At 44.3% G+C, this 22,664-nt stretch overlaps 1 protein-coding gene across 5 annotated transcripts in view; it reads left to right on the forward strand.

The window, feature by feature from the left end:
- The window catches only part of HSD3B7 (hydroxy-delta-5-steroid dehydrogenase, 3 beta- and steroid delta-isomerase 7), a 78,734-nt gene that overhangs the window by 40,448 nt on the left and 15,622 nt on the right, over nucleotides 1-22,664 (forward strand). For 3 of the 5 annotated variants that reach the window (XM_061588054.1, XM_061588055.1, XM_061588056.1), the window contains exons 2-3: nucleotides 410-489; nucleotides 5,771-5,935. In XM_061588054.1, the coding sequence (XP_061444038.1) occupies nucleotides 5,776-5,935 (160 nt within the window). In that variant the 5' untranslated portion in view covers nucleotides 410-489; nucleotides 5,771-5,775. The remainder of the gene's footprint in view (nucleotides 1-409; nucleotides 490-5,770; nucleotides 5,936-22,664) is intronic. The other 2 variants (XM_061588057.1, XM_061588058.1) reach the window with 1 other exon arrangement.

Below are 22,664 nucleotides of genomic sequence, written 5' to 3' on the forward strand. Positions count from 1 at the left end.
TGGAGAACTAATAGTCCTACCTCTAGATGTTACATATGCATTAGGTCTGTCTAAACAAACACTGACATCTTTATTTGTTACATTATCCCCTACAACAACAGAATCATTATCATAGAATTGATTTATTTGTTCACCAGACATTGACTCATCTTGTCTTATATCATCTATCTTATCACTAATGTCAGATGATTGTTGTTGACACCTCAAATGGCGCCTATTCCGACGATACTTTTGACCATTTGATGCTATTACTTGGTATGAACGTGGCTGTGCACACTTTTCCATGACTGTGGCTGGAAGCCAGCCTTCATTAGACTGGATAAATACTGAATCACCTTTATATAAATCACTTAGTGGCTTTGCTGTACGATCATAAAAATATTTTTTGTTTCTTTTGTATTTCTTTCAGATCTCTATGCACACCAGTTGGTATCTTAGGATACAATAAAGCATTTGTTACTGGAAGTTTACTTCTAAGCATTTGAGCAGGTGAATATAACATTCCCGTAACTGGGGTATTATGATATTCTAATAACGCTAAGTGTGCATCTACACATGAATTCTAAGCTTTTCTAATAAGTTGTTTAATTGACTGAATTGCTCTTTCAACCATTCCATTAGATTGTGGATATCCTGGACTGCTAAAACATTGCTCAAATCCCCAGTCATAAGCAAATTGCTGAAATTCTCTACTAGAAAAAGGCATGTTATCACTCACAACTATGCTCGGAATTCCATGACGAGCAAAAATATTTTTTAGTTTAACAATCACAGTACTAGCCGTTTTGTCAGATAAATTTAACACTTCTGGATACTTTGAAAAATAATCCACTACAAGAAGAAAAGAAGAAGAATTATACTCAAAAATATCCACACCCACTTTCTGCCATGGTAACTCAGGAATTTCATGTGGCCTCAGTGGCTCCTTTTGATTACATGGAGCATAACGAGCACACACTAAACAATTTCCAACCTCTTTTTCAATATCATTACACATACCAGGCCAATACATCAAAGATGTTGCTCTAGCTCTAGTCCTGTGAATACCTTGATGAGACACATGAAGCTGCAAAATAACACCTCGCCTTTGAGATATAGGAATGACCACTTTGTTCCCCAAGTAAATAATGCCATCATGACAGCGTAAAGAATCTTTTACATGCCAAAAAGACTTTGCAGCACTAGGAACATCCTTCAAATACTGCCATCCTTTCTTTATAAAAACAGCTACTTCTTGAAGTTGAGAGTCATGCTTTGTAGCCTCTTTTATAGTAGCTGCCCCCTTTGGATGGATAACAAGTGTGCCCAATCCATGTACTACTCTCTGTCCCACCATAGAATCCTCAACATCTGTAGATATATCTACAGCAGCCCTAAATAGTGTATCAGCAATATACATATACTTACCTGGGATATACATCACATTAAGATCATACCTTTGAAGCTGTAACAACATACACTGTAACCGAGCAGGAGCATTACCAATTGGTTTTTTAAAAATTATTTCTAAAGGTTTATGATCAGTATGAACTGAAATAACTTTACCAAACACATACTGATGAAACTTTCTCATTGCATATAGCACCGCCAGTAATTCTTTCTCTATTTGAGCATAATTTTGCTCTGCTGAAGTAAGTGACCTTGATGCATAGGATACAGGTTTATCTTCTTGAAGCAAACATGCTCCAAGACCATCTTTTGATGCATCTGCTTGCACAGTAACTCGTTTGGTAATATCAAAATATTGCAGTACAGGTGCCTGACATAGCTGCATTTTAAGCAACTCAAAAGCCTTTTGATGTTCAGGCAACCACTTAAACAAGATATATTTTCTTAATAAATTACGTAAAGGTGCTGTCAGCTCTGCCTCACCCGGAATATATTTGGATAAATACTGCACAGACCCTAAAAATCTAAGAACACCTTGTTTATCTTGTGGACATTTCATTTCAAAAATAGCTTTCACTTTATCAGGATCCGGACATACTCCTTGGGCAGTAACTATTTGACCCATGTACTTTACAGAGTCAACCTTAAATTGAATCTTATCCATATTAAACTTGATATTTTTCATACGTGCAATATCCATAACTTGACACAGAATCTGATCATGTTGTTCCGATGTTGCTGCTGCAATAATCATATCATCAGCTATCATATAAACCCCTTTTATATGACCAAAAACTTCCTCATTTTTCTGCTGAAACACCTCACTAGAAGACTTAAGCCCAAATGGCAAACGATTAAAACAATATCGCCCCCAAGGTGTATTAAATTATTTAATTTGCTCATATTTATCTTTGAACTTATCAGATCTTACAGCTTGTACTGGAACTCTTTCATGGGTTTTATCAATCACAGATACTGTATGCAACTCTTGACTTTCTTTTGAGGACGTTGACATAGCCTGCAGTTGAACTCTTGTTATTTCCTCTAAACGACATACTTCAATCGCTTTCTCCAAAGTAAGCTCGGGCTCCACAAGCAATCTCTTCTTCAACTTTTCATCTTTGACACTGAACACAATCTTATCTTGTATCATATCATTAACTGTTGAACCAAATTCACAACTACTAGCCTTAAGTTTAAGCTCAGTCACAAACTGTTCACTGGTTTCTTGATATCTCTGAGAGTGATTCCAGAAAGCATAATGTTCAAATATCACATTCTTACGAGGAGTTCAATATCTCCTAAATTGTTCAAGTACTTCTTCTATGACCCTTTTTATTGTAAAACCTGGTGGGATCAGCTTCAGTGCTTTTTTTTTAATCTTCAGACAGATTTTGCAGCTGATCAGCAGATCAACCTGTTTCCCCTACAGGTATGGCCAGTGGAAACACTTTGCTGTGGGCAACTAGTGTGCTCACAGCCTTTGTGCATGCAAATCAGGATGAATGGTCAATGGACAGATAATCTGGAAGAGATCTTAATGAATTTTAAATTTGCCAGGAGCAGCAAAAGGTCTGTGACCAGTATTAGTGATAGGTGTGATGGTGAGGCAGACTTGAAACTCCTGAACCCCTTCCTATTAAAGTGTATACACATTATGTTATATAATGTTTAGGTGTGCAATATGATGGTATGCCCCCCACCTCCCTGAGCAGTGGGATGACTTACATAAATATTTATATGTATATATACACAAATGGCCCATAGCCAGAAGCAATCAAGATGCACTCCCACCAGGAAGCAGTTCAACCACCTCACAGTAGATCCCCAAAGAGATGGACACTCTATCTTTTCCAAGTCTGTCAAATGCTCCCCTCCCCTTCATTGGAGAGAGTGGGAAGTGTCACCTTTCCCATCTCCAACATTTCGGAGAAATGAAACCAGATAAAAGAGGCGTTGCCTGGTCATCCTGGGCCATTAAACAAAAAAGTTCTTTTGTCAAATCCCAGGGTCTGATTACCTTTTCTGTTTAATGAAAATCCGCTGTAACAGAACTAGTTGTCAGACAGCAAACTGGCAGCAACGGTTGGCTTGGAGACTGCTTTTCAAAATGAATTTGGCTTTGTTTTCCACCAGACCATTTGCAGACGTCTTTGATTTCTACATCTTTGGCTTGTCAGACTGACTAAGCATCAGTTTATTCTTGGGAATGCCATTTACAGGGGGTGTTAGGGTGTGTCACAGCTGTCCCCACCCTATATATAAGTGTGATTCAGTGAGGGAATCTATTTCTCTGTGGTTAGTTCACTAGTTTTGCACACTGTATGATGATGAGAGATGATTTTAAGCAATTATGTGGGTCTTGTCCCTAGGTCTGCAAACCAATGGCCTATGTCACGACGATGCTTAAAAACAGAAGGTGACACTCTGACTTGTATGATGGTGTTGCTATATTAGAGGGAGGTAATAAATACAAACAAATGAAATGCTCTTAAAGTACATTGCTTTTTTAAAGAAACATCACTGTCAATATATCCAATATATATTGTGATTCTCCTATCCAGCATACTTCTCTTCCATCTCTCCCATCGCTTACATGCATACTCTAAATTCTGAAATGATATAATTATAAATGGGGAAATGCTACCTTTTCAATGGGGGTAAGGAGGTAATAGAAACAGCTTTTGTTTAGGCCCCTGTTGGGTTTGATTTCTGATGGGGGATATTTAGTTGTGGCATATTTCATGTGTAGTAAACTTCCACTTGTGCAAACGGGACTTCTCTCCCTCCCCCGTGCACCCCCCAAATTTGCTCTGGAACACTGGGGGACTCTCCAGAGCAGACTGGGGAGATGCAGGGAGGGAGGAGAGGAACAGGAAGTTGCATCTGCTGCTACGACGCTGGATCTCGCTCAGTATAAATCCAAATTTTCTTTCTTTTTTTTTGCAAATGAAAAGTGTGGATAGGAGTGATGAAACACCTTATTCTAAAATATTATCTGCTGGCAGCAAACATGGAAAGAAACCTAACACAATGCAATCTTACTGCAAATTTCCCAGGAATTTGTGACGAGATTGTGAGAAGCTTAATCTGGTTATCTTGTGAGGAGGATTTGGTCTGAGTTATCTATATCCACACACCCCACATTCAAAGTGAGATCTTTCTTGGTCCACTGGGTAGCCTCATACCTTGACTCAGCCTCCTCCATCAGGGCCCTGGCTGGAACCCAAGAATGCTGGATGTCAGGTTCTGTCCTCCTTCATCCACACTCCACCCAATTAATAAGCATTCCTCCATCTCTTTGTCAGTAGGGCTTGGTGCACCTGTGGGATGTTTTCAGGGCTGGTGCCAAAGGTCAGACAGGTGGGGCCCTGGCTAAGGGCCCTGATGCACACAGGAGCCCTTGAAGGGCCCCTTGTTAGGGCAGGAGAGTAGCGCTCCCCTTCCATGATCCATGGCAGGGTCCCTGCTGTGCATTGCAGGGAGGGAGCTGCCCTCTGGCTCACTTCATTTCCCAGGAATTTGTGACGAGATTGTGAGAAGCTTAATCTGGTTATCTTGTGAGGAGGATTTGGTCTGAGTTATCTATATCCACACACCCCACATTCAAAGTGAGATCTTTCTTGGTCCACTGGGTAGCCTCATACCTTGACTCAGCCTCCTCCATCAGGGCCCTGGCTGGAACCCAAGAATGCTGGATGTCAGGTTCTGTCCTCCTTCATCCACACTCCACCCAATTAATAAGCATTCCTCCATCTCTTTGTCAGTAGGGCTTGGTGCACCTGTGGGATGTTTTCAGGGCTGGTGCCAAAGGTCAGACAGGTGGGGCCCTGGCTAAGGGCCCTGATGCGCACAGGAGCCCTTGAAGGGCCCCTTGTTAGGGCAGGGGAGTAGCGCTCCCCTTCCATGATCCATGGCAGGGTCCCTGCTGTGCATTGCAGGGAGGGAGCTGCCCACTGGCTCATTTGCCGGCCCGCCCATGCCCGCTCGCTCACCCTCCACTCGCCTGTCCGCCCTCTCTCCCTCCCCCCCCCCGCTTAAAAACCCAAGAACATTTTGAGAGAATGCTGGTCATATTTGCTGGATTTATATAAATAGCATCTGCTGGATTGATTACTATTCTAAACCTGTACAAAAATGCAAACACAACAACTTCCACTTCCATTTCTGATGGAATTCACTGGCATACATATGTGAAGTGTCCGTTCCTAGTATGTGTTCTAGAAATAGCCTTATCTGAACAACCACCACTCAGGAATCTTAGCTTCCAGCTTCTGTTCACATGCCCCTATTCACTTCCTCCTTCCGTAAGTCTACAATTCTCTTGCTCCCTCATCCTAACACCATGATCTTTCTCTGCCCTCCCTTCCTGTGCACCCAGGTTTAATGGGGTCATCAAGCAGAAACCAGATCTACTTAGTGACGGGCGGCTGTGGTTTTCTGGGGAAACACATGGTCCAGATGCTTCTGGATGAAGAGCCTGGCCTTGCAGAGGTGCGTGTCTTAGACTTGCATCTGGATGAAAGCATGCGGCACCTGGACAGAGGTAAGAGATTTCCACGCTAAGAACACACTTCCCTGTGCCTGTAGGGATTATTTGTCTAGGTAGCCGGATGTGGAATGGATCCCACATCTCAGAGAGTCTTGCACTGAATGGGCAAACACATTTGAGAGTCTCCAAAGTCTCTCTGAAGGTATGCCCATCTGTATCCATAGCTGGCCAGAAGGGCCCACAGGTGAGGATGTGAATAGGGTCATCTATATCTTGGCCACCCCTCAGTGCAAACCACTTCCAAATGCCTGAGAACCTCTCCAGATTCCACTGTCCCTGGTTTTGGGTGCAAGAATACCACTGTGATATCAGTGTAGCTACACCAATGTCTGTTTTCACCTTCTTGCATTTGTACTGGTGAGACTCGGTAGCAAGTTCACCTCCAGTCTGTCAGTATTTTGCGGGAGGGATTCAATCACATACTGGAAATATAGGTTTGTGCAACTGACCTGGATGAAAGCGCTCTGGTACAACAAATCCGCTTTAAAAAATGGAACAAATGCTCAATAAAGACTGTACATCTTGTAATGTCCATGTAAGGTTTGTGCAAGGAAATCGGGACACATACTGGGATAACCAAGCCATTTGGAGGACTTCTAAATGTGAAGCATGAAAGGAACCCATGAACTGCTTGAGAAGGTGCCTTTGGCCCTCCAGGTGTTGCTGAACTACAGCTCCCATCATCTATGGCTATTGGCTGTACTTGCTAGGGCTGATGGGACTTGTAGTTCAGCAACATCTGGAGAGCCAAACGTTTCTTACCACTGTGCAGGAGCATTGAGGGTTAACTTTTATAAACACCCAGAAGCTGCACACTCTTCCAGAAAACCATGTCTCACAAATTGTTGCCGTTTCGAGGCTGGCCATGGTTATTCACTGAAGTGGGGGGGGGAAAGTATTCCCGTGGTGCTCTCGTCTTTACAAGTGCAAGTGATCATCCTTCTAAGACAGGTTCCCCAGCTGAGCCCCAGATGACCAACTGAAGCCTTGGTTTTATAAACAAGAAACTAAAATGTTTTCCATTAATCTTGGAAACCTGTGTGTGCATGCGAGTTTTCCAGAACAGCCCAAACAATGCTATTTTTTCTCCATATTTCTTAGCTGAGAATGCCAGTGTTTTTAAACAATACACATGTCTTAAGGTCTGAAGGATTACGGCTGTTATAAAAAATATATCTGGCTGCATTTTTTTCTCCGTATCAAAAATGAGTAGTCTCCTCAAAAATGTTGGAATGTGTGCCCATTGGTTGTGTAGCTAGAAGGCGTAGGGATTTCCCTGGCAGCCAACAGCACAAAAAGTTTGTTTTAAACTTTTGTGCAGAGCAATCCTATGCATGCTTGCTCAGAAGTAAAATCCTGAGTTTAGTGAGGTTTACTCTCTAGTAAGGATTACAGTAGCCAGGTGAAAATTGGAGCTCCTGCCCGTTTCATAGGTGTGTCTGAAGAGGGGAATTTCAGCAACTGTAACTGTTGAAATATCCTCTTTGACACAAAGGTGCAGGAACCCTGTCTTTTTTTTTTTTTTGCATCTCACCTTCCTAGTAAGTGTGAGTAAGGTTGTAGTCCTAGTTGCAACTTTTTTTTATTTGAGTATGTTTTTATGCCTGGCTTTTAGGGGTTTGACTGCAGCTGAGTTTGGGTGGGTACAGAGGACAGGTAAAGATAGCCAGATGGTGCAATAAGAATTGCCCATCTTTTTCTGATTGTTTAAATTATACCACTTCCTTTTCAATTAAAAATTTTTAAGGTGGTTTACAAAAAAGCATTTGGGTTGTAGCCAGTGCTAGTCTTACTCAGAGTAGACCCATTGAAGTTAATGGACGTGACTAACTAGGATCATTAATCATGGGTCTATTCTGAGTGGGACTTAGGGTAGCGACAGAGAAACGTTGATGAGCACTGGGCTCAAGTACCGCAGGACTCTTCAACATTTTTATTAATGACTGGGATAAGGAGGTGTAGGGAATGCTTATCAAATTTGCAGATGATGATTGAGAGGGTAATGGTTAAGGTGCTGGACTATGACCTGGGGGACCAGGGTTCGAATCCCCACATAGCCATGAAGCTCACTGAGTGACCTTGGGCCTGTCACTGCCTCTCAGCCTCAGAGGAAGGCAATGGTAAACCCCCTGTGGATACCACTTACCATGAAAACCCTATTCGTCCATTTCCATTTAAGCTAATACACTGGAGGACAGAAACAAAATTCAAAGGCCTCTTGATAGGCCAGAGCGTTAGGCTAAAAACAACAGAATGAAATTTAACAGGGATACATTCCACGTTCTACACCTAGACAAAGAAACAAAGAGCACAGTTATAAGATGGCAATACTTGGCTCAGCAATACCAACATGCGAGAAGGACCTTGAAATTGTTGCCGATCACAAGTGGAATATGAGCCAACAGTGTGATGTGGCTACAAAAAAGGCAAATGCTGTTTTAGACTGCATTAACAGAATTAGTTTCCAAATCACATGGAGTATTACTTCCCCTCTATCTGGCACTGGTTAGGCCTCATCTTGAGTACTGTGTCCCATTCTGGGCACTGCACTTTAAAAAGGATGCAGACAAACCGGAACAGTTTCAGGGGAGGGCAACAAGGATGATCAGGGGACTGGAAACAAAGCTCTATGAGGAGAGACTGAAAGAACTGGGCATGTTTAGCCTTGGGAAGAACTTGAAGAAGACTGAGCAGAGATATGATAGCACTCTTCAAGTACTGGAAAGGGTTTCCCACAGAAGAGGGCCAAGATCTCTTCTCGATCATCACAGACTGCAGGACATGGAATAATGGGCTCAAGTTACAGGAAGCCAGATTTCAGCTGAACATCAGGAAAAACCTCTTAACTGCTAGAGCAGTATGACAATGGAACCATTTACCTAGGGAGGTGGTGGGCTTTCCAACACTGGAGGCATTCAGGAGGCACCTGGACAGCCACCTATTGGGTGTGCTTTAATTTGGATTCCTACATTGAGCAGGGAGTTCAATTTGATGGCCTCCTCGGCCCCTTCCAACTCTATGATTCTGTGAGGCACACTTGTGGTTTTTCTGGCTCTCTGTTTTCTGAATGTGATGATGGGGGACACATGATGCCAGGCAAATTCTGCCCCCTTTTACTCCAAAACCTTGGAAGTTGCAGCTCCGGTACGTTTTATCTTGAAGTCAGCTTCACACAGACTTCAAAACTGATTGCCCATCAACCCTGTTTTCGATTCGATTCTTTATTTGCGGTCAAAGACCCAAACAACAAATTTGAGTACAGAGGAAAAATTAATAAAATACATAATAAAAATTTCATCTTAACTATATGCTAAAACTCTTCGAGACTAAAAGAAACCTCAGGCTCTGTCTGAAGTAGCCATTCAAGGTACAAGACTTGATCGTATAGATTGGGCTGCATAGATGAAATTGGACACAGTTATTGTAAGATTCTTATGTACTCCATTTAGGAGCTATTCTATCCTCCTCACCGGGGAGCAGTTGGGAAACCGTTTGATGAATGGTTGGAGGAATTTAGACCTTACAGAGGAATATTTTGGGCATATAAATAGGACATGATACAGTGATTCTATCTCTCCCACACAGCAGGGGCAAATCCTTTGCGCATGCGGAATCCCCTGATATCTCCCTTCCATTGCTGCTGAATTAAGGCAGTTAAATCTTGCCCTAATAAAGGGTGTCGAATTTTAGGGACTGTTAAAAAGTTTAAGTAATCCGCATGTGTTTTTTTATTGAAACTCAGATTATGATAGAGCGGCGAACATATTTTGGCCGCAGCTGTAAGAGTGCTTTGTCTATCTGTGTCTTTGAGTCTGGTTCCAATAATGTGAGTGGTCATAGTTGGTTCAGATTGGGATAGATGTTCTAGAGAGTATCCTAATCTGGGAAGTCTGGAGTGAAAAATTTTCATCCAATTTGGCATCAACCCTGTTGTTACTCCCAAGTATGTCTAATGACAACACTTTTGCTGTAGGCTGAGGCGGAGACTGTGATTGACCCAGCGCTTTGCTGTGGGTGGTCCTAATCAGCAGTGGGGAAAGGAGAGTCGTTTCAAGACGCAGCCAGAGAAACTGGTCCGGCTGCATTTGAAGCAGCTTGTGTGTCTGCAGCCTAGGTTGGATGCAACCGTTTGGTTAAACATAAAATAGCCTTAATTATCCTGGGCATCTGATTGAAAGATTGAGATATAAATCATAATACAGGGATGGGGAGCCAGTTGCTGTCCCAGATGTTGCTGGACTACAACTTCCATCATCCCTGAGCATCGGCTGTACTGGCTGGACCTGATGGGAGTTGAGGGTCCACCAACATGTGGAGGGCCACAGGTTTCCCGTCCCTGCTATACTAAATCAGAACAACTAATTTGGAACCAAAGGGAGGTCCTGCGCCTGGAAGCCACATCCTTTGGAAATCCTTTTGTATGGGAGTGAGCAATGGTTACTCTCTGTAAACCAGGGAAAGGTCCTGGCACTCAAAAATGGGCAATGCTATAACTTGTGGGCACCGTCCAGCCCACGGCTAGTTCTCTCCCTGCAACAGCCAGCCAAGAAGTGAGCCATCATGTGATGACAGAATGAGCTTGTGTGGTTGTGGGGGAGAAAGCTTTGGAGGGCTGGATGCCACGTAGCCCACATATCTCTCCATTTCCTCAGGCTGATTAGATTGGTGCAGGCCTGGGTTTCATGGTACATTTTCCCCTTTGAAGTAAGATAGCAGTTGACTGCTAAAACTATTCTGCGTCAGATGCAGCTAACTCTGCTGGATGTGGCAATCGTTGTTTGATGCCAGCAAAGCCATCTCCTCCCCAACCCCTCTAACCGATGGTTTTTGTTGGCGGAGCACAAAAAGGCACACCCGCACGTGGAACTGCTTTGCCCAAGCATGGACCTCCGTGAAAGAGTGCACGTCCAGTTTTGTTGTTTTGCTGTAAAGGGAATTGTACAGAGCCAGCCTTGGCTATGGAGAAGTGGAAGGTGCAAGGGAGCCAAAAGCAGAGTCTACTCTGGGTGGATGTGATTTGCTCCTAGCCTCGTGCCTGGCCTGCATCCTTCAACTAGGTTGTTTGCTGCCAAAATATTTGTTGGCTTGGCGGACTGTGAATAGTACTCAGTAGCAGCGAGGTCCCAGGCTATGGTCTGAAGGCACATAAGGCCAGCTCCCTGCTGAAGCTAAGCAGGGTCAGGTTTGGTCAGTGCCTGGATGGGAGACCACCTGGAAACCATATGTAAGCCGCCTTGGGTTTCTATCGGGAAAAGAAGGGCGGGGAATAAATAATAAATAAATAAGCAGCAGTGCAAAAGCAGGAATCGAGAAGAAGGCGGGAGTGAAGGGCCTATGTAGGAATTGCTCTGAGAGGAGCCCAGTTGGGATAATTCTAACTGGCTCTGGTTGAAAAGTTGTTCCCCGCTGACTATCCTGCCATGACCCAAGGTCTCACCTCTTTTGGCTTCAGTCCGGGGTAAATAAGGCTTGACCTTGAAAGCAAGTCTAACTTGATTCGAGGAAGTGAGGCAATGAAACTTCACCGGTGTGTAACAGGAGCAATGTGATTTGAGGAGGGATGGAGGTGGTTTGAAATGCAGGATGTTTGCAGAGTAAAGGGCACACTTTTGCCAATATTTTAAATGCTGTCATGATGATGTGTGGACAGAGGGAGTTTACACAGCAAGAGAGAGCAGTGTATCGCTGTATCTTGAGACACATAGCTACCTGGCTTCTGCAGGCTCAGTGTCCCAACACCTCTAGCAAGCGCCGTCTCCCTCTTTCCAAGAAGTTGCTGGTTATTAGACCTGTAAAACTCGTTTATTAATGGTAAGGGAATGGGGGAAATCTGCTAAGCCAACATCTGGAGAAAATGTGAGCTTGGTTGGAAATGAAGCTAGGGCTCGTTTGTGGTTTGTAAAATTAATAGGAAAGAGGAGACTGCTATGAGCAGCTGCAAGAGTGCTTTTACTTGGCCATGATGGGAGGCTTCATTCATGACATTTTTCTCTAAGTGTGTGTCTGTTTGTGGGAAGGATATGATATATTTGATATATACTATCGATTAGCATCTGGGAGTCCCGAGACTAAATCTGTCTTTCTGCCAACTTGGAGGCAAAAGGAGATGATAAGAAAGTGGTATCTTGTGAGAACATGACTTGCAGAGACTACTTTTGGTAATGGGGACTGAGACATTGCCTCACTATCTGATACTCCTCCTTCCGTTCTTTGAAATGGCCCCTGTGACCAAGACTATTTGAGGTGGGAGAGAACATTGCCACAACTTTTACTTTGCTTCGGGGGAGCCAATGTGGACCTTGGGTGTTCAAGCCCTTGGTGAAATAAGCCCTTTGCCATGTGGGAAATCGTCTTGGTGTATTGTTATGCAAACAGTCAATGCCCCTAATTGGGAGCCCAGGGAATAACCTGAAGAGGGACTGCAATACTGTTGCTGTGAAGCAGGCTTTGGCCTGGTCGTTGCCAGGATGGGAGGCGGCCCAGGAGTCCTGCTGAAGCCTCTTGGAGCTGTTCTGAAAGAGGAAAGAATAGCTAGAATTAAATAACGGGAAGGTTGGGAATATGACTCTAGTCCCTTCCCGGACGTCTCCTGGTGACCTCTCCTTGGTGCTGGCTCTGTCAAGTTCCAGAGAATTACGTTTCCAGGGCCACAGGAGAAAGAGAAAATGTTTTTGACAGCTAGCGGATAACAGATGTCCAGAAAGCATTTGGACAGGAAGAAACAGGGAAGAGGAGAACTGCCTGGCAAGGCCTTGCTTGACGTGAAGGGGGGTGAGTCGGAGCAAACTGCGGGGCCCAAGCTCTTCGCTGCTTGGGGAAGCGGGTTGAGGGGCAGGAAGGGCAACTGGTGCTCTGACGGTTAATTCCCAGCAGGTGTTTCATAGCAGTGGTCACGGCAGGATTTCCTGAGAGGCTTTCCTGCCTATGCAACAGGGGGGTGAGAGAGAGAAGCACTTTTTGAATCGGATATGGCCCCATTACATCAGGTTTCTTCCTCTTCTCCCTGCTTGCCTCATTCCCCAGACCTGTGGGGATTTCCTTCGGAAGTAGCAAAAAATAAAACCAGGAATAAAACCAGGAGGGCAGATTTCATGTCTTGCCCAAGAAAAATCAGCAAAGGTCAATCTAATGCTGTATGTTTCCAACAGTGTCTAGCCTGAGAAGCTCACAAGTGGGTCTTGAAAGTGGTGAAAGCTGTTGTGTTTATGGGTAGGAACACCTTACTGGTGGCTTAACATACAATCACCCCTGTTCTTTGAATCCAGGTACACATGACGTCACCCATGATTACCCACAACCCACTAGTTTCTTCTAAAATACTGTGTTTTGATGCAGTATGAACAAAACCAGCTTCACTCTCACTTTAAGACTGTTGGAGGGGATAATCCCAAGTGTATACAGTGGAAATCTTTCCTGGGAGTCGTTCTACGTGGCTGATGTCAGCAGGATGTGTGTATATATATCACACAGAGGCATCCCATTTCCCACTCAGCCAACCACTGCAATCCTACCCCTGTCTACTCAGAAGTGAGTTGCATTGAATTAAGTGGGGCTTATTCCCTGCCCTGGTAAATGAGTTAGGATTGCAAGTGTCATTCATTTTGAAACAAGAGGCGGCGGGGGGGGGGGGGAGAGAGAGATCTGTGCTCATCTCTGCCCATCAGTCTTTGTAAGCAAGAAGTGGGTGGATGGGTGGATCTCAGTCACTTTGATTATTTAAAGTGCCCACACAAGGAGAATCAAAAAGATGATTTCCAGGGGAGTGGAGTTGGAGGGATGAGAGCTCCACCAATAGGAGTTGGGGTGGGCAGAGGAGTGGGGAAACGGGTTTAGACAGCGGGCATCTAGAGACACTGAGGTTTGCAAACTCGAATTGAAGTGGGTGAGATCTCTATGTATGGATGTGAAAGTTGAACAGTGAAAAAAGTGGATAAGAGAGAAATCAACTCATTTGAAATGTGGTGTTGGAGAAGAACTTTGTACATACCATGGACTGCAAAAAAGACAAATAATTGGGTGTTAGAACAAATTAAACCACAACTATCACTAGAAGCTAAAATGATGAAACCGAGGTTATCGTACTTTGGACACATCATGAAAAGGCATGATTCACTAGAAAAGACAATAATGCTGGGGGAAACAGAAGGGAGTAGAAAAAGAGGAATGAATGAATGAAACTTTATTTTTACCCTGCCCTTTTTCCAAACTGGAACTCAGGGCGGCTTACAAATAAAACTACATGTAGTTAAAAACATAGAAAAACATACAATTAAAATACAGTTAAACAATGCACAATCTTAAAACCTTAAAAAGCACTTAAAAATCTAAAAACAATGTAAAATAATACAAATAATAATATAAAACAATAAAACAAGCCTTGTAAAGCCCAATCCTAAACACCTTCTATCCCAAAAGCCTGTTGGAATAAAAAGTCTTTACTTGCCAACGGAAGGATGGCAAGGAGGGAGCCATTCGTGCCTCCCTAGGAAGGGAGTTCCAGAACCTAGGAGCAGCCACTGAGAAGGCCCTATCTCGCGTCCCCACCAATCGCACTTGCGAGGGTGTTGGGACTGAGAGAAGGGCCTCTCCTGAAGATCTCGGGGCCCGGGCAGGCTCATACAGAGAGATATGGTCTGACAAATAGCCTGGACCTGGGCCGTATAGGGCTTTAAAGGTCAAAACCAGCACTTTGAATTGTGACCGGAAACAAACTGGCAGCCAGTGGAGCTGTTGTAACAAGGGAGTTGTATGGTCCCTGTAACCAGCCCCTGTTAACACTCTGGCTGCAGCTCTTTGTACCAGTTTAAGTTTCCGAACAGTTTTCAAAGGCAGCCCCAAGTAGAGCACGTTACAGTAGTCTAAACGGGATGTAACTAAGGCATGCATCACCATAGTCAAATCAGGCATTTCCAGGAACGGGCGCAGCTGGCGCACCAGTCTTAAATGGGCAAAGGCACTCCTGGCCACGGCTGAGACCTGGGCCTCCAAGTTCAGAGCTGAGTCCAGGAGCACACCCAAACTGCGAACCTGTGTCTTCAGGGGGAGTGTAACCCCATCCAGCACAGGTTGAATCCCTATTCCCTGATCTGCCCTTCGACTGACCAGGAGCACCTCTGTCTCGTCTGGATTTAGTTTCAATTTGTTCGCCCTCATCCAGTCCATCACTGATGCCAGGCACTGGTTCAGGATCAGGACAGCTTCCTTGGCTTTAGGTGGAAAGGAGAAATAGGGTTGGGTGTCATCCGCGTACTGATGGCACTGAACCCCAAACCCCCGGACAACCTCTCCCAGCAGTTTCATATAGATGTTGAATAACATGGGGGACAAAACTGAACCCTGAGGGACCCCATAAGTCAACGGCCAAGTAGTCGAACAGGAGTCCCCCAGCACCACCTTCTGAGTTCGTCCCTCCAAAAAGGAATGGAGCCATCGTAACACGGTGCCCCCAAGTCCCATCCCAGCAAGGCGGTCCAGAAGGATACCATGGTCGATGGTATCGAAAGCCGCTGAGAGGTCCAGTAGAACTAACAGGGACACACTCCCCCTGTCCAGCTCTCTGCGAAGGTCATCCACCAAGGTGACCAAAGCTGTCTCTGTCCCGTAACCAGGCCTGAAACCAGGCTGAAATGGATCCAGATAATCCGTTTCATCCAAGAATCTCTGGAGCTGGGCGGCCACCACACGCTCTATTATGTTGCCCAAAAATGGAATGTTGGAGACTGGCCGATAATTTCCCATTATAGAGGGGTCCAGGGAGGGCTTTTTCAACAAAGGCCATACAACTGCCTCTTTTAGGCGCGATGGAATTCTGCCTTGTTGTAAAGAGGCATTAACTACTCCCCTCACCCACTCGGCCAGTCCCCCTCTGGCACTTTTGATAAGCCAGGAAGGGCAAGGATCCAGCAGACATGTGGTGGCTCTCGCCTCTCCAAGGATCTTGTCCACATCCTCGGGCTGTACAAATTGAAAGGAATCCATTATTATTGGACAAGCAGGGGCCAAAGTTACATCCCCTGAGACTGTATCAATTTTAGCGTCCAAGTCGGAGCGAATCTGAGCGACTTTATCTGCAAAGTGCCGTGCAAATTCTTGACAGCGGGCTGTTGAGTGGTCTATATTACCCTCCTGGGGGCCAGAGTTTGAGACCCCTGACCACTCGAAACAGCTCCGCTGGACGGCTCCCAGCAGACGCAACAGTGGCAGAAAAGAAAAGTTTCTTCTTAGCCCGCACTGCCACGGAGTAGGCCTTCAGATAGGCTCTAGCCCGTGTTTGGTCAGACTCGCACCGAGTCTTCCACCAACGTCGCTCAAGTCCCCGTCTTATTCGTTTCATTGCCGCCAGCTCCCTGGTAAACCAGGGAGCTGGTTTGGCTCCACTCCGTAAGAGGGGACGCTCAGGAGCAATCATGTCCACCGCCCTGGTCATTTCCCCATTCCAGAGGTCAACCAGGGCTTCGACAGAATCACCTGCCACGGTGACAGGAAAATCCCCAAGAGCCATCAGAAAACCATCCGGTCCATCAGCCTCCTGGGGCGGACCATCCTAATTGGTCCCCCACCCCTGCAGAGGCTCTGAGTCCCAGTAAGTCTAAACCCAACCAGGTAGTGATCTGTCCATGACAACAGAACTATAGTAAGTTCCTCCTCACCAAGATCACCACCATCCCATCCAACACAGAAAACAAGGTCCAAAGTGTGACCAGCGACATGAGTGGGGCCAGATAATACTTGGGACAGACCCATGGTTGCCATGGAGGCCATGAAATCCTGAGCCACTCCCGACAGAGCAGTCTCAGCATGGATGTTGAAGTCACCCAATACCACAAGCCGAGGGGACTCCAACACCAACCCCGAGACTACCCCAGCTAGCTCAGGAAGGGAGACTGTTGAGCAGCGGGGTGGGTGGTACACCAACAGAATCCCTATTCTGTCCTGGCCACCCAACTTCAAATATACACATTCAAACCCCGAAGACTGTGGGAGAGGGCACCTGGTCAGGGGGATGGCATCACGATAGACTACTGCAACTCCACCTCCCTGTCCCCCCGGTCTCGCCTGCTGCTGCACAGAGAAACCTGGTGGACAAAGCTGGGAGAGATTAATCCCCCCAGCTTCATCCAACCAGGTCTCCGTGATACAAGCCAGGTCGGCATGCTCATCCAGGATCAAATCCTGAATGGCCATCGTTTTGATGGAAGGCCAAACAAGAGATGGATTGATTCTATAAAGGAAGCTACAGACCTGAACTTACATGATCTGAACAGGGTGGTTCATTACAGATGCTCTTGGAGGTCACTGATTCATAGGGTTGCCGTAAGTCATAATCAACTTGAAGGCACATCACAACAACAAAGAAACCTCTAAATTGTGCATGGCTTGAATACAATGGCAAGAATCACATCTGTTGCTTTGCCCCTTTTTTGCCTCTGGCTGCACGCACCCCTGCTATGAAGCCTGCAGAAAGTTGTCTGTGTGGGAATGTGGCCCTCAAGCTGGGGGGGGGAAGGCTTTCCCACCCCCTGTTCTAAAGGCTTTCCTGTAAGGAAAGGTTTCTCTTGGGGAAACTGTTTTTAAGTTGTCATTATTGTATTTTCATTGTTGTACACTGCTACGATATTTGCTAATGTTTGGCAGTCTTTAAATTGTTCCATATATAATTCTTGTCCAGTATGTTGTCTAAGCGTTCCGTGACAAGCCTCTTCCCTTTTGTGGGCTTGATGCTGTCCTTGTGGCCTGTGCCCTAAAGCAGACATAACAAAAGCAAGGACACAGACTCCGATAGTTTCTTGTTCCATGGGGAAAAGTGACACAACAACTTCAAGCCAAGGATGTTTTTGTAATTGAAGTTTCATTTGCTTATGTAACCTTGCTGTATTGAAATGAAGGGAGAGATTATCTCTAATCTCATCAGGGAAGAATGGAAATGGACTAGCTTCAAGTCGATCTTGACTTATGGCAACCCTATGAATAGGGTGTTCATGGTAAGCGGTATTCAGAGGGGATTTACCATTGCCTCACTCCAAGGTTAGTCCTCCCCAGCTGGCTAGGGCCTGCTCAGCTTGCCACAGCTGCACAAGCCCGACCCTTCCTTGTCCGCAACTGCCACCTGGGGGGCAACTGGGCTCCTTGGGACTATGTGGCTTGCCCATGGCTGCACAGGTGGCAGGGCACATAACCCCTGAGCCACTCACTGTGCGGGTGATCTTTAGCTGGCCCTTGACACCCAGGAGACACGAGCGGGGATTTGAACTCACAGACTCTAGACTCCCAGCCAGGCTCTCTTCACCACTGTGCTATACCAGCCTATTTCTGGGATGAATACCTCTAGTTAAAAAGAGAGAAAGACCTCAAGACTGAAGAAACTCTTAAAATGGTTAAAGAGAGAAGGAAAGCAAAAGGAGATAGAAACACAGAATCCTAAATGCAACTATACAGCGACTAGTACGTAGGGACAAAGACTATTTATTTATTTATTATTTATTTAATTACATTTCTAGACCGCCCTATAGCAGAAAGCTCTCAGGGCGGTGTACAACAAATAAAATCACAATTAAAATATGAGCAAGTGTGGAAAAAAATATATATATATAGTACAATTATAAAACATTAATAAAATTGCCATTGAGATTTATAAATTAAGATCATATTAAGTTTAGAATGTTAAATTAAAATATTACGTTAGCTATTACGTTAGCTATTGATGTATATGGCTGTAGAAAGTCAAGATCATTCAGACCATGATATTCCCAATCTGTATGGATGGATGTGAAAGTTGGACAGTGAAAAAAGCAGATAGGAGAAAAATCAACTCATTTGAAACGTGGTGTTGGAGGAGAGCTTTGTGCAAGAGATGGATTGATTCCATAAAGGAAGCCACAGACCTGAATTTACAAGATCTGAATAGGGTGGTTCATGACAGATGCTACTGGAGATCGCTGATTCATAGGGTCGCCATAAGTTGTAATCGACTCGAACAACATCACATCTTGTTGCAAAGCCTCTAGGGGTGGGACTGGTTGGCTAACACCTGTGACATCAAAAAGGAGTTTTGCTGCTGAAAAAGATAAACCTCCCCCTCCTTTTTTTTTAATACATAAGCAGGGATAGACTGAACATACCAGCAGTACTTTTTGTGTGTGAAAGGGACAGTTAAGAATGTCTGAAGAATGCAGGAAAGATGGATGGCTTTCTTGCACATTGCAAAGCCCAGAGGAAGCTGATCTTACACTATGGCTGAAGAACCAACTCTGACTTTTCTCTTCAGATGTTGAATCTATTCTTCATTCAAAAGATAGAGTAAAAAAAAAAGTCATAAGATCTGAAGAACAGCCTGCAATTTGCACTTCACTGAATTTTGCTGTACAGCCAAGTAACGTGTACAAAAATGTATATACTGAGATAAATAATAAAGCATCCATTAAAAATGCATATATTGGTGGGAACGCATTCTGTATGCCATTATATTAGTGGGACGTTGCTTTGCAAAAATGTGTACATTAGGAGGAATAAAATGGTGATGAAGTTTTCATGAGGACCTTTTTTAAAAAAGATTGCAAACTGATGTGGAGAATGGAAGAATGAGAAACGGAATTGAACAGATTTGCCCGTCCCTATTTCTGGAAAGAGGCATCTAATTCTGCAAGAAGGTGTCTGTTCCTTCTCAAAACAATGCAGTCTATTTAGAGGTTCATTGGTGACTAACACTAGGATTATCCAAAGATTATTCTGGAAAGGTTTGGTGATGTCATAGGGTGGGAGATTGAGAAAGAGAGAAGCACTTATCTCCAGCACGTGACTTAAACCCAACCTAGAGTTGATGGTGCAAATCAACATACAAATTTGCAGTTGCAGGGAAATTAGTAAAACAAATCCCAGTTTCTGTGCTCTGGTTCAGGCTTAGTCCCTAGCACCTCCAGGTAGGGCTGGGAAGGATCTTGTGTGAAATCCTGACGAGCTGTTGCAAATCAGGGTAAACGAAGACTGAAGTGGATAGACCAGTGATCTGACTCTATATAAGGTATAGTTTTATCCACATTCTAGCCATGCTATCCAGTGCCCACTTAGCCCATTTAGTGGCTCAGATTCCCAGATTTCATTTTTTAAAAAATCAAGTCTCTAGCCCTCGTGGATCCAGAGATAGAAAGCAAAGTGTGGAGGCAGTTTTCTGCCCATTTTGTGAGAAATCAGCCTACTCCCACCTTCCATTGTTCTTAGCCAATGAGGAACACCATGACTCTCCTAGGAAAATCAAGAATTTTAATCTACCTCTCTGCTGCATATTCAGAATCTAGGCAGTTTAGAAAACTGCATATGCTTACTTGATCGACACGTGCAGCTCTGCCTCTTACCCACAGGCTTTCTGGTTAAGTCAGCAAGGAGAAGCAGCCTGCCCCCACCCTGTTAATTGCTGCTTCCTCTCAAGTAAAGTTATGTTAGAATGCAGCCTCACTCACCCTCTGTTGCCCGGCAGATCCTCTGTTTAGCAATTCAGAAAATACTAAAAAGTGTGTTTTAATACATACCTTTCTTCAGAATGACTGGCAGGCATCTCCTAACCAAAGATCATCCTATTTAATTTCTTCCCCAGGGAAATACATACACATATATATGTTCAGTGCAGTGGGTTTTTTTTTTAACCTTCCCCCCCCCAAGACCAATAGGAATGGAACAGCTGCCCTGTCAAATGCTAACACAGCTTGCCAGGTATCTAGAATTCACTGCATTAAATAAATAAAAAGAGGTGCCAGCACTCAAGTCTCCATCAAGTGCCAGCCTTTATCATAGAAGGCTGTGTTTCCCCTCTCCCTGATCTGGTATGTGAGAATCAGTGTACTAAAGACATTTCTTGCATGCTCAGATACTGCTGTCATTAGTTAAGACGACTGACTGAACTGATAATATTAAAAATCTTGATTTCTCTCTGCGTTACAATCTGTAGTGGTGTGTTCATTTCACATTTCCTAATTGTTGGTACAGGCAACCTCTCAGTCACAATATTAATTGTTTTTAATTAAAATATTGCTTTTAATTTGACATTTTGCTGGCTTTTTGTTAAATGCTGGATTTTTATACTGCTTCATTGACTTGTTTTATGTTTGTTTCTATTTTGTATTTTTATTATTTTGTATTGATTATGTGTTTTTATTGTTGTTATTTTGTTTGTAAGGTGCCCTGAACTCTGTTTTTAACAGTGGAAGGGCAGGATATAAATCCTCTTAATAAATAAATATTCCATAGTGTTGGAAACTAAACATTTAAGGATGAATATGTACGTTTTGTTTTTTAAATTCCTCACACCCTCCCCCAGTTTTGGGTGGTAATTATTAGGCACAAAAACAAAACTGGACAATGCAACCTTTAATATCCTTATTTAGCATAATTAGCAAATTTGCATGATATGTGTTACAACGCATGTCCTTGGGAACATGAGTGTGTGAACCTGCCACCCACGTGTCCCATGAAACACACCTCCTTGAGAGGAGGGGGATCTTTTGCTAGGGATAAGACAAGTGCTTTGCCCTGAATTGAACCTAAATAGTGTGTGTGTGTACAACCCAAAAAATGCAGGTCCATACCAGACTAAAGCAAAGCTTTCTTTTATTGAGATAAAAGAGAAGAATTGCATTACAAAATTACTGGGTGCGTGGCAGCATTAATCATTAGCATCCTAACCCATTCATAACTTTAAACTAAAGAGATCAAAGGACCCCATTACTATAAAGAGTGACAGGTAGGAGAGATTACCTATCCTAGGCCCAGGAGTGGGCAGTGGAATACAGCTGAAGTAATGTGAAGGAGCTCTGGCCAAAAAGCAGGAAGGAATCTGTTCGCCTCAATGCTTGTACCAAGACACAGAATCCCTGCCTGTTCTGTGGCCTGCAGTCCCACGTTGTGTTCTTTGAGAGCATAGTTACATGTGTTGGAGCTCAGGCTGCCATTGCCCCCCTCACATCTCAAACCCTGCTTTTTTAAAGACACTTTCTCTCTTTCAACTCCCCTGAAAAAGGAGAGGTCTGGGTATGAGGTGATTTTGTGTGTGTGTGTTTCTAGCTGACACTGACAAAACTCAGTACTTTCTTTTAATGCTTGCTTTGAACAAGGGGATTGTTCTGCTGGGCTTGAGGGAAGTCTGCCAAGGAAGAAGATAACATTTATGTCATAGTTGCTCACAGAATGGCCTTGTGCATTCCCAAGGTACTGTGAAAAAGGACAGCAACGATGAGTCAGACAACAGGGGGTGGGGTGGGAATCATAGTCCACAATGCTCCAGGGCCTTTCACCCCTTTGATTCCATATGAACCACAGTGGGGTTAGCCGAGCACTCATAACATGCACATTAGCATACCCAGATTTGCAGAACTGGAATATGGCAACCTTGGTATAAGGCAGCTCCCTATGGTCCTAGATGGGGCATGCAGAAGGACTGCGGTGGCTCTCACTTAAACATTTTCCAGTTGTTCATATCCTCCAAGTTTATCTGGTAGTCTTGCAGGATCACTGACGCCATCTTGCTTCTCATCTGCCTGTTGGGGAGGGAGGGGGATATTGGGAAGGGGGGGAGCACTGAGCTGTTTGGGTTCAGAATGTTCAAGAAGGTGAACTAGGCCTGATTACTGGTTTGATGAATTTGTCCCCAGTTCACTGCTGTTGCCTTTCCTCTAACCAATAGGCTCTACATCCTTCCAACTGAAAGTACCAACTCATTTCTCTCTCTCTCTCTCTC

The sequence above is a fragment of the Rhineura floridana genome, chromosome 11, assembly GCF_030035675.1.
Source record: "Rhineura floridana isolate rRhiFlo1 chromosome 11, rRhiFlo1.hap2, whole genome shotgun sequence".
Classification (NCBI taxonomy): Eukaryota; Metazoa; Chordata; class Lepidosauria; order Squamata; family Rhineuridae; genus Rhineura; species Rhineura floridana.